The following is a 13,138-nucleotide window of genomic DNA, read 5'->3' as shown; positions in this document are numbered from 1 at the left end:
ATTTATATATATTTATAAATTTATAGTAGAAAATGTAGCTTACAGTACAGTAGTTTGTTTTGTAACAACAAATAATACTATTAAAAAATACTTTTTTTGCCAAGCAAAAAAAATATGTGTATCATACATACATGTGTAGCATACACGTGTTGTTTTTTATTATAATTATCTACACTTAACAAATTATTTAAAAAAATTCTCATAACAATTGAAAAATAAACTTTAATGAAATGAAAACTTACTTTCCAAATTTTGATTTTCGAAAAAAAATTTTTTGAGACACCCTAGTGAACAAGCATAATATTTTGTGTAAGCTTTTACTTAATTTTATTTTTCTTTGAGTATTTTTATTTTTCTTATTATTAATTGATGACTTAATTTGTTATTATCATATAAGATAGAAAAAAGTTGTCAAAAAACAAACAAACAATAAATTAAAAAAAACAACCAAATCTAAGTAAACAACAAATGTAAAATTACATTTTTTGATAACATCATTTTTTGAAATTGATTTTGTTTAGCCAAAATTATGGTTTTAGTTTTAGTAAAATTTTTGCCGAAATGTCAGTTTTGATATTGATTTAGTATACTCGAAATTTCGGTGTTATTTTCTGTTTCGGTCAATCACTACTTTATTTATGTTTAGTTATTAGTTTCGTATTATTATTATTTTCAGTTATACTATACACTAACAAAAAATTATTTGATTTTTTAATACTTAGACTGGTTTCCTTGTTTCTTTGCCTTATGTTATTAAAGCAATAGTTGGGCCATCAGGTGGTGTTATTGCAGATATGCTAATTGTTAAAGGAGTATCAGTAAGAAATGTTCGTCGTATCATATTTTCCACAGGTATTTCACATATCAAAATAAAAATTTATCTTATAAACTATAATTTATATTATTAAACAAACGAAAAATATGAAAATGAATTTTTAATTAAAAGTTTTTATTTAAATATATAATGTACTAATTATATAAAATAAAAATATATAAAATAACTATAAAAAATACATTCAAGGCTGCACAACAGCAAGTATATTTATTGTTGGTGTGGGTTATGCAAAGAGCAAAGCAGTAGCAATCGGGCTCCTTTGTACTGGAGTAGGTATCACTGGACTTAATGCAACAGGTTATGCTGTCAACATTTTGGATATTGCACCACGATATGCTGGAGTCATTATTGGAATTAGCAATGTATTTGGATCAATGCCTGGTTTTATTTCTCCTATGATTGTTGGCTACATAACTACAAACAATGTATGTTTCCATTTTCACTAAATTTGCATGTGTGTGTGTATAAATATATATGTATACATGTATTGATGTAGCAGCACTCTTCGCATGTTCTACCTTTTTGTCAGTTGATGTATGTAAACAGTAAAAAAATAAAAAAACATTTTTAAGTTTTTTTAAAAACGTTAAATTTAATTAGTTTACTTAATTAAATTTAATGGTTTTGACAATATGTACTTAAAGTTGCCTTTTTTAAGTTTGTTACAATTATGTTTTTGTTAACAGCTGATTTTTACCACAAACAATAAATTTAGATAAACTATAGGAATATGTATATTAGGAGGTTGACTTTTTCACAACTATACTTGGGTATAGTGCCAAAATATGACATTCTGCATTAGATTACCGATTTTAAAAGTTCTATTGACTCAAGTTATAAAAATGTCTCCCCTTATTAGAAAAATATGTTTTTGTTTGAGAAATGCATAAAAATAAACAAATTAGCAGATAAGTAACAATTTATTTTGACAAAATAACTTTCAGTTAAACAAGATACAATTTAAAAGTTGTTTTGCAGAATAAATCTGTAGTTCATTTTGTCTATATCTCTGGCATGATTTTCTTGCGTAACTTTTATGGCTCTTTCAGCACAAATATTTGATCTCTGAATTCCTTGTATTCTGCTGGGCTCCTGTGACCAAAATCTTTTTAAGGTCTTCATGGCTGAAGTTGATGTTATTGCTTGTTCTAAATTTTTAAAATCATGTTCTGAGTATTACATGTCAGAAAATCATATATCAAACGAAGTTGATGCAATGAAATCGCAATCCAAGCGAAATTGATTATTATCCGATTCAGTTAAAATCCGGAAAGGCATAGATTGCATTGAATTTCATCTAGCATTGTGCAAATATGGCAGACTTTTGAAGTTTATAGCTGGAAAGCTGCCATTCACCTTCATGTATCAGTAATTTTGTACCAACTCGAACAAAACTTCATGTCGTCTCTTTATTTATTAGTCTTCACTATACAAAGTTGTTCACCTTGCTTGAAGCTTGACTTCAAATTTTCATAATTTTTACCTTGCTTAAAGCTTAACTTTGAATTTTCATAATTTTTTTGCAGGTTTTCAATAAATTTGTAATGTAATTCTGGCATTTTTGACACTCCTTCGTTAAGAATTTCATTCATAGTATGTTTCAAAATTGTGTCCAACACATGATGCTGACAACTAATAAATTGAAATAGTTCAAGATTTTTTCTTTCAAATTCTCTTTGCAGTTGAATTACAACTCTATTTCTACTCCCAGTATTCACACTTGTAGTATAAGATATTATAACTTTAATACTACTCCATAGTTGAAATTTATCTAGCACTTCAACTATTCCACTGTAAATACTAATAGCTTTCCCATCATCTAGTTTTAAAATGGCTAGTTTCATCTCTTTTGCATTTTTTAAAACTAAGACTTGATATTCCTTCTTTGACACTCTTTTACCGTCAAAATGCAACACCCAATTCTCATTTTATGAATTACTTATCATGTGCTTTTCCATTTTTGAGCTGCTGACATTGTAGCTCTATAAACCCCAGATTTAGATGAGGCTTGTACATTGACACCACATTCAGATAAATTTTTGCAAACTTCTGCTGATTTCTTAATACTTAGTTTTGACTTCTTAACTAAGTTAACAGCCACAGTGGTGTTCTCATATTTTTTCTTAACTTTTTTGTCTGGAGGAATATAATTAGAATCTTGTTCATCATTTTGTTCATTACCTTCTTCATTGTTGTCACTGACCTCTACTGTATCTATTTCAGGTATGCTAGGTCTCTTCCTGCCAGCCTTAGATGGATGTAATTTAACAGTGTTTGATGTAGAATAACCAACTTGACCATTAGTATCCACCTGTAAGAAATAAAATGCTTTGTCTTCGTTGCTAAGCCAGTTACCATTTACTAAAGTTATATCAAATAAATAATCCCACTTTTCTTCAAGACATTCTTTAGATTTTTGAACTGAATGATATTTGTTAATGAGAATTTCCACTTTTTTTGCTATAGACCTTTCATTTATTTTTGGTAAACTAAGCTTGAGCCATAAATCAGATAATTCTTCGCCAAATCTTTTACATCTTGAATAAACTGATTTCTCTAAATTTGATAAGCAAAAAGACTGACCAATAACAGAATAAGCTTTTGGCATTTTATTCAAATTATCAAGTGGCTCTAAAACTTTGGGTATGTGAGATCTTGTTGATTTTGATTTCTCAAAGTGGACTAGATCTTGAGACCAGGCTTTGATATTATCAGGTTTTTCAGCTATCTGCGAGCTTATTCTTGACATTTCTAAAATATAAAGTATACATTAGTTAATTGTAAGTTACGTATGAAGCCTAAAGTTAAATCTATTTTACATTTTAAGCACACATAAATAACTTATTTTAATTATATTAATTGTAGATTTTAGTAAACTCAAAATAATCACCTTGATTTGAACACGCTTATTTTAAAGCAAACGACAATTAAAGATGGCACTTGCAGAAGCAATTAGTATTTGATGAATTTAAACAATTTATACATAAAATTATATATATATATATATTACCATTACTCGTATTATGCAAAACAATAAAAAGTGTATAAAAAATGTAAAAAAGGTTTCCTTTCTAGCTTGTTTAAAAAAAAAAAATTAAAACAAAAAAATGTTTTTTCATGGGATGTTTTTGCAACCAAAGATCTAAAAGCATGTATGTCTATAAATAAATTTAATAATATCAGCTTTTAGAAATATACTCATTCATTTTTAAGTGAAAAAATTGAAAAGTCAACCCCTAATGTATGTGTGTATATATATATATATATATATATATATATATATATATATATATATATATATATATATATATATATATATATATATATATTTATATATATATATATATATATATATATATATATATATATATATATATATATATATATATATATATATCTGGTGTAAAAGTCTTAAACTTACTTTTTGCGGTAAAAAGCTACTCTATGACTTGCAAGATAAAATTAAGTTCAGATTATGTTAAAACTTGATGCAGATAAACCCATTAATTTAATTGAGAAACTTTTTATTAATTTAATTGGGAAATTTTTGACTTTTTAAAAACCACAAAAACACAAATTAAAAGATTAGAATGTTTTTAAAAACATATAAATTTTAAAAACTTTATACTATATGGTTAAAAACCGAAGAATATGATGAAGAATGAAAGAAAAGATTGCTCCCCCATGCCAAACCTTAGTTGATGTAGTCAGCACTCCTTTGTGCAGCAGGTTTTAAGATAGTCTATGTATAAACTGCCAGTCCCTGGCAGCAGTCTATTTCAGTGTGAGGTCAAAGATGTTATCTAAACACGCATTAATATATTTTTTTTATATATAAAGCATACTTTTTCAGAATAAATTTAAACCTAATTTTTAAGAATTATGACAATTAAGAACAATTTTAGTTAAGTTTTTGTTATTAAAATTTGCTTAAAATTATTTTATTTGCGTTCAAGCACCATTTAAAATAATAGATAACAGTTGCTTATTTTTTCTGTATTTTTTTTTTTGATTTTGTGATGAATTAGTCTAAAATAACTTTTAAAAGTTTTGACTGATATTCGGTACTTCAGCCTAAATTTTAAATTTAAGTAAAAAACCGGTTCAATCGTCTCCGCTTTTACCTATCAGTCCATCTTAATATTATTTCAAAAAAGTATTTTGGCAACTAACATAACAAAAATAATAATTTTTAGTATAGTAATAATTTATTACTATATTATTAAATAATTATATATATATTTTTTATTATATATTATATTATATATTATATGTTTTATTATATTATATACAATAATATATATATATTATATTTTATATTATATAATTTTATTATATATAATTATATTAAATAATTGACATCAATATTTGTACAAAACCAACTTCGGTATAATGAATAATATAGAGTTATGTAATTGGTATTTATGCTTGAATGATAAATACTTGAAAACATTGTGCTCAAATTTCAGAAACCAATTCTCAAATTTATTTTCAGTAACTGAAAATAATTTGAGATTCTATTACAAAATTAAAATTGTGGTAGATAAATTTAAGTTGTTAAAAAAAAACAATGAAAGAAGGGATATATATAAATGCTTATGTCTTTTATACTGCCTATTTAGAAAACGAAGTGTGTGTATCAAGTGAGAACAATAAAACGAAGGGTAAATAAAGAAAATTGAAACATCTAACCTCAAAAAATTGTTTTAAAAGATTGAAACTTACTTTGCCCGATTATAAAAATAAGTTCTAATCTGCTAAAGTTCATATTAGTAATATGAATAAAACACTTACATCTAACGACCCAAGAAAGACATATAAATTATTACATGCAAGTAATAAAGCAAAAATTCAACAATTAAAAAAACAAAACAAGGAAATAAAAGGATTGGAAAATTACTAAAATAAAGTCATTACAAACCTTAATAAAACAGATAAACTTTTGTTAGGTAAGCTTGAAAAAAGTGATAATAAAGTTGCACTCCTTTGTGAGGAAAAAAGAATTGCATTCAAAAAGTTATGTTAGGTAAAGATAGTAAATAAACATGAAAAATTTTCTTCTAATAGTTTAAATAATCCTGAAAATAGTATTGACTCACCTAACATTAGATAAAAGTTATTATACAAAGAAAATAAAGATTTCCTCACACTTATCTTCTCCTAGATTGCAAAATCAGGAAATGCGTGCGGTTTTTTGTCTTGTATGACCACACATGAGTATTTTATTCTAGACAACTTTCTCATGACCGTTTGGAAGTTTTATTATATTAAGTGTTGTTTCAAATACAAAGAAAGCAAAACTAATAAAATAGGAAATTAAAATAAACTTAAATAGAAAAAATAACAATAATTTAAATAATTTGTGTACTGTTTTTATTTTAGGTTCTTTAGAGTGGTTGTTATTTTCAGCAACAAAATTTGAAAAGTCAAAGCAAAAAATAAAAACAGTTTTAAACATTAAAAAGAATGATTTTCCAAATTTTATTTGTTTTGTTTTTAAAGAGGAAAGTGAAAATATAAATTGCCATCTGTTTGTAAAATATATTTGTATGATTTTAATGTAACAAGTATATGTTGTACCTATAAGAAAACGTCTGCATATACTTTTATGTAAGTATATGTTAGTGTATACTTTTAAATCATGCGTATGTATAACTTTTTGTATTACATAAGTATATAAGGCATAAACTTCATACATGGAATATCCATGGTTCGATTCCTATAACTGTCAAATTTTTTTTTCTTTTTTATATATACCGCTGGTCGTATGTTTTCTTTGAAACCATTTATCATTTCTTATTTGTATATAAACAATCTTTTTGTTGTTTGTTTCTGAATGATACACATCTCATCACATTTAGATTTCTTATATCATTTAAGCCTTTCAGTGTATTTTATATGTAAGGCGCACACACATATATACATTATTTTTAAGCTTCAATTAGGCCATACCATCTACACATAGCCTTGTTTTATATTACCTTTCTTTTCCTTTAAGTTTTTTATTCCTAATCTTTTAACGGAAACACGTTTATACACAAATTATTAAAATTATTAATTTCTCCTTAGTTTTTTCTATTTAAATTTCTTTTTATTTCCTATTTTGTTAGTTTAGCCTTTTTTGTTTTTAAAACTTTTTTCCCGCAATGATTAATATTAAAAAACTTGAAAGCGGCAGTGACAAAGTTGTCTAAAATAAAATACTCATGTGTGGTCATACAAGACAAAAAACCGCACGTGTTTTCTGGGAAGGCTTGCAAAATAGTAACATTTTAAATATGAAGGTATTCTAATGATATAAGAGAAGTTATTATGAAGTTAGTTTCTTTAAATGTCAGCATGAATAAAGTTAATTAGTTATCACAATTGTTTAAAAAAAACTAGCAAAGTTAGATATAGAAAAGGTACAAATTCTCGATTTATGACTGAGGCATTAGCATGCTCAGCTTCAAGTTGGAGAAGAAATGATACATTCTATAGAAAGTAATTCAGGCAATTGTCTTCACAATGACAGTACCACTAAACATGATAGACATTTTCAAATTTTTCAAGCTTCTACCACAAATGAAAGTACTTTATCTTTTGGATTATGTGAAATAGCAGTGATGCAGATTATACTATTAATGCGTTAACCAAAACATTAGATGATGACATTTTAGAAGCAAAAATGATGTTCACAAGATGATAACAGTTAAACAAGAATATATTTTTATTTTTTATTAATTGAAAATTATTTTAATATTGTCGTTTTATTTGAAAATAAATAACTTGAAGTTTTTGACTAAACTATTCTGCTAACAAAATAATTGTCTGAAATCTTTAATGCATAAAATAAAAAGCATAAAATAAAAGAGTTATTTAATTCAGTTGATCAAAAACCTGTACAGTACTTTGTAATAAAGAAGTGTTGCTGCCTAATTGTTGAAAATAATATTAAATTTGTTTTTATTAAATTTCCAAGTAAAGTTAATGGAATTAATTTAAAACAATTTATTGCCTTCTAGTTGCCTATTTTAATGTAACATAGTCATTAGTTTCTTATTGTTTTTTTTTTATATAAACAGTTTCTTAAGATAAATCATATTAATAAATTGTTTAACCATATTTTAGCTACTTTATTTTATTTTTTTGGAATCTAGGGAGCTGTAATAGCCAAAGGAAAATAAAGAATAATTATCTTATCGACAAAGTGATATATAGATCACTTATCTTATAGACTAATAATAAAATTTGACTAAGGTTATTATAGAGGTGCATCTTTAATGTATATATTTTTTATTAAGTTTTCATAATCTGTTTAACATAAAGGGCTGATTGATCTGTTTGTTTTTGGCTTGAGTTTTATATATTTAATTTATTAATAGTCAAACACTTATGCTTATATATTGTTAAATTTGCATAGATCCACTGAAAAGCTGAGATAATCACAACAAAATTGTACATGTATAGTTTAAAATTAAGAACAATTTAGTTTCATTGATTCTGAAAATTTTTCTATAATGATCTGTTTCTAAAGCAAAATGTTTTTTTTTTTTTTTTTGTTATTCACCTCTTCAAGGCTGAGAAGGCCACTACAGATGAGGAGGCTACTTAATAGTGGTTATAACCCTCTCTCAACTCTCTAACTCCGAAACATGAACCTTGACGAACAAGGCCGCTGCACGGAGAAACAAGTTGAGTGCGGTACTACTAGGACATGGTGAGGATCGAACTCGGAACCTCTTGCTTATGAAGTGAGCGCTTCATAATGTGATGCTGAATTCAATATGTGATGCTGAATTCAAATGCTTCATATATCATGCTGAATTCAAATCTGAAAGAGTTTGTGGCATGCAACAGTGATTTCAGTGCTTTTTTTATAAATGACTGCCGAAATTTGGTGAAAAAATAATGTTCTGCAAATATATGCGTGTGATAATATATCATTCTATATGTCTTTTTGGGTGCTGAGTCCAAATATTTTAAAGATTTGTGCATTAAATAGGGTTTTAGGTTAGGAACATGTGTTCCTGTCCCAAAGTATTGCAGAAATAAATGAGAAATGTTTAAAATGTAGTAAATAATTGCGAAGTTAGATGTGCACCTTGAATAGTTGCAAAGGTAGTGTGCACGTACTTAACCACTAAAATGCCTATGTGACCAGCAGCACATTCAGTCTAATATAAACAATCTACCTAGGTTACCAAATGAAGTGCCTACGTGACCAACAGCACATTCATTTTGCTTTAAAAGCCATTTGTTTTAGTGCTGATTTTTTATTTGAGGTCTCACTAATCCACCATGCCAAAAAACACAGATAGTTCAATCAAAACTAAAAGCAATACTGTAACTCTCAAAATCTCGGGGTAGTGTACTAAGAAGAACCGACGTTCATCGGTAAATCCAAGTTGAAAAGTGAGGCGCATTTAATTGTATAGATGATACACCTGTGTTCAATGAGACCTGGTTCTAATATTTTCTCACATAATGATAAAAGCACAGTGGCGTAGACTATCCGACAACTGGATATCAAAGAATGTCTATCCGCTGTGTAAACAAAACATAACCAAGACGATAAGAGACGAATACCAAACTTTCATGACTTTGGTTAAACAACATAAAAGTTCAAGTTACAAAAAAGCGAGTGAATAAATAAAGAAAACTCAAGATTTCAACATGAATATAACAAGCAGAACCTACAACATCAGAACAAATGATGTGGCATGCCATCAGAAACTTTAAGAGTTGTTTGGCACTAAAATGACAGATGAAGATGAAGCATTCCATTATAATAATTGCTACTGGTCTAATTTGGAAATTTGTACATCTACAGTTTCATCGAAATGGAAAAAACAGGTGAAGAGAAACAAGGAAAGACATCAGTCAAATGAGAAAAGCAGTAAGCTATAGAGAAAACCAGTTAACAGGAAAAAGAATGCAGAAGTCTGCATTATTGCAAAATGTTTTGGCAAACATTTAATAAGATGCGCAATTCAGTGCATATGCGACCCTAACATCAGTTGTGGTGAAGTAATTAGTATCAGCATAAAAACTGCTAGCATCATCTTTGGTCAGAAATGGACAATCAATTCAAATCGGCTAGATGAAGAATAAAGTGATTCTGAGTCAGACTTGCATGAACCAGAAAAGAGCACAGTCCCAGAAAACCTGAACAGATGTCACTCCAATAGAGATCTACGCTTTCCCCTCAGCGAAGACTATAGATAGATATTTGGAAGATGCACTTTACTTCAATCTGCAGATAGTGCCAAATTATCTTTTCAATAAAGACACTAGTGATGTTGTTTGTGTTGGCTTAGACAATACAACCAAAGCTGCTGGCCATAAGTTGTACCATACCAAGGCATTCCACATTACAATCAGTGGTCCAGACAGAGCAGAGAACATTGGTGCAAGCTATATTGAGAATACTTCTAGATTAAGCTATATTTGAGAATACAACTCAATTCTTCGTTCTGGAGATTGTAGCATATTGTTAAAAAATTTTAAACTGTTGCGCACATTTAATACTGGGTATCCATCATGCTATTGATAGGTATTTTGTGACACCGAGCAGAGTATAGGAGTTTAGAAACAGCTGGGCAAATCAACTTCGGACAAATACACACTTTCATCAAGTCAAGTCATGCCAGTCACTCCTTATCCTTATACACAGAGTACAAATATTGAACATCGCTAATTCAGAGGTTTTGTTTCTAAACGCTTTAGGCATGTTGCTGCAATAGCGAAAGAGTGAACTACGAGGCAATCAATGCAAGACTTTTTTGAAGCACTGTGGACAAAAACTCGAACAAACTTGTACTAGCTGTATCAGTTTATATACAGAACGGTTGGTCCATTCACTGTTCAGAAGTGTATGCTGAAGTAAGTGAGATGGTTATTTTTCCTACAATGGAATTACTTTGAATTGACAAGAGAAAAACAGACAAACTGAGGACTAGTAAACATGGTTCAAGTGGAGTGGTGTGCAGGAGTTTTTCAATGAAAAATTATCACAACTGAAAGAAGCTAGAAGTAATGAAGACTTTAACTGTGTCAGAGAAAAGTTTCTTGCTGCTATCTTGGGTCATAATATAAACACTTTGATTCAACAATTTAAAAAAATGGACTTTTTCTCTCCAGTCATCAATCCAGACTCTAACGAGGAAAGACTCTGATTTTGAAAGTGAGAGAATAGACGGAATAAATCAAGCACGCACCACTGACAAATCTTTAATGAGAGTCAGAGTTGGCAAAGTTGGACAATTGCATAAAAATATGTGGTGGAACTACATCAATACAGACCATTTCTAAAAAGAATGTTGTGACAACCAGCCTACTTGCTGAATTCAGATTTTTTAGAATTACCTGAAAGCGCAAAAAAGAAACATTGGAAATCGGCAAGGACTTCCTGCAAAGTAGGACAAGTCAGGAAGCTAGAAGCTAATTTCTTAGCTACAGTGAAACAGCCTCCTTAACTAGTGGCGATTAAACGTCAAAAAATAAAGGTAAAAAAATATGGAAAAACTTTAGAGCTTCTTGGAAAGTGCAAAGAAGACAACAGTCCCATAACTCCAAAAACTGTCAATATTTTGGACTCGCTCAATGAGAAACAGCAGATCAATGAAATTTTATACCTACGTCTGACAATAGCACCTGAAATCAAACAGCGACAAAATGGTGAATTTTACAATTGACAAACTAAGATGTTCCGTTCGTAAAACAATAAAACCAGAAAATGAACTCTTGAGCAAATTGATACACTACACAGTTCAGTCCTATGAAGTGTGACATGTTAATGTTTATTCATGTGATTGATGATATTGATTATTACAGTGGTCCGAGTTTATGACTTTTAAACAGCTTGCAGAATTCTTAGTTCATTCAGTTGATTTATGAGTCGGGTTACAAATCGTCGATCAAATATTGTATTGGCGCCTCATCGTTTTTAACAGTAAAAAGTCCAGATTATTACAATATCGGGCTTGTGATACTTTGTATGCATGAAACGTTTTTTATATTTTTAAGGAACTTTAAAATTTCTTTTAAAATCTTCAAAGCTGTTGGAGTTATATAAAAAATCAAAATTTAAAGTAAAAGCTTTAAGAGAAAAAAAACTTTTTGTTTTTATTTTTAATATTCAAAATGTTTTATATGTGGCGAAGTTGTGGATCGATTTTAAGGTTTTTGTTTTTTTCTTCTGATAGTTTTTTGTTCTCCTTTTAGACTGCTGCAGAATGGCAAACAGTTTTTTGGATAACTGCGTTTATTTACGGATTTGGAGTCGTGTTTTTTGCGTTTTCAGTATCTGGCGATAAACAGCCTTGGAATGATCAACCTCAAAAAATCTGTTCTCCACCATTGCAAAAGGTGCAAAAGTATGAAGCGGAAGGAAAGCATGGTGATTTTGGTGACGTTAAGAAAGAATGACTTCATTCTGCTAAAAATAACTTTTTTGAAGGAAAAACAAATCCGTGTACAATATACTTTGGAAAATATTAGAAATAATATAGTTAATTTTTCGAAGAAGTTTTTGTATTCTTCGAAGAATTAATTTTATTCTTTGATGAATGTATCGTATTCTTCGAAGAATTTTTTGTATTCTTTGAAAAATGTATTGTATTCTTCAAAGGTTAATTGTATCCTTTGAAGAAAATAATTATTTGAAATTTTCTTCGATGAATACCTCATTCTTTTATTCTTCGAAGAATTTGAACCATGTCAATAATAGTTTAAAACATGTTTAAAATGTTTAATTGTATAAATTATTTTGTATTAATAAAGTTGATATTTATTTTAAGTTTAAAAATTATCGTTAGTAAAGTTTTATTTTTTATTTTATTTTTTCATGAAAATTTAACAAATAAAGCTAAGAAACAAAGTTAACAATTAAAAAGTTATTTGAATAAATATTTAAAATACCTAACAAAATAAAAATGTACAATAATTTAGACTAATTTATGTAAAAGATAAAATTGCAGCTATAAATTAAATTGCAATTGAAAGTAAAAAGTAAGTTTGTTAAAAGTTAGTAAGTTTAAGGTTTGAGTTTTTGCTAAAGTAAAAATTAAAAAGTACGTTTATATTCTAGGTGGTGATTTATTAAACTTTTTGCTATAGTAGACAACTTTTGTTAAGGTAGTTTTGCTTAAAAGTTTGCGTGTATTTGCGTTAAGTGCTTTACGAGTTGAAACAAATTAAAAGGTTTTGAGTATTTTCCAGATTAAGTATTTTAAATGTTTTTCAAATGAGATGTAATAATAGATAAAGGAAAATAGCGGTCAAAATAATTTATTTATTTTTAGTAATGTATATAATAAAGTA

The 13,138-nt window shown here is 28.0% G+C and overlaps 1 protein-coding gene across 2 annotated transcripts in view; it reads left to right on the top strand.

The window, feature by feature from the left end:
- Window positions 1-12,637, top strand: part of LOC100202735 (vesicular glutamate transporter 2) — a 31,252-nt gene extending 18,615 nt beyond the window's left edge. For both annotated transcript variants that reach the window (XM_065792560.1, XM_065792561.1), the window contains 3 exons: window positions 723-852; window positions 1,022-1,260; window positions 12,041-12,637. In XM_065792560.1, the coding sequence (XP_065648632.1) occupies window positions 723-852; window positions 1,022-1,260; window positions 12,041-12,244 (573 nt within the window). In that variant the 3' untranslated portion in view covers window positions 12,245-12,637. The remainder of the gene's footprint in view (window positions 1-722; window positions 853-1,021; window positions 1,261-12,040) is intronic.
- The last annotated feature ends 501 nt before the right edge of the window (window positions 12,638-13,138 follow it).

The sequence above is a fragment of the Hydra vulgaris genome, chromosome 03 (assembly GCF_038396675.1).
Source record: "Hydra vulgaris chromosome 03, alternate assembly HydraT2T_AEP".
In the NCBI taxonomy this organism is placed as follows: domain Eukaryota; kingdom Metazoa; phylum Cnidaria; class Hydrozoa; order Anthoathecata; family Hydridae; genus Hydra; species Hydra vulgaris.
The sequence above is the reverse complement of the archived record's forward strand: the minus strand, read 5'-3'. Positions and strand labels throughout refer to the sequence as shown.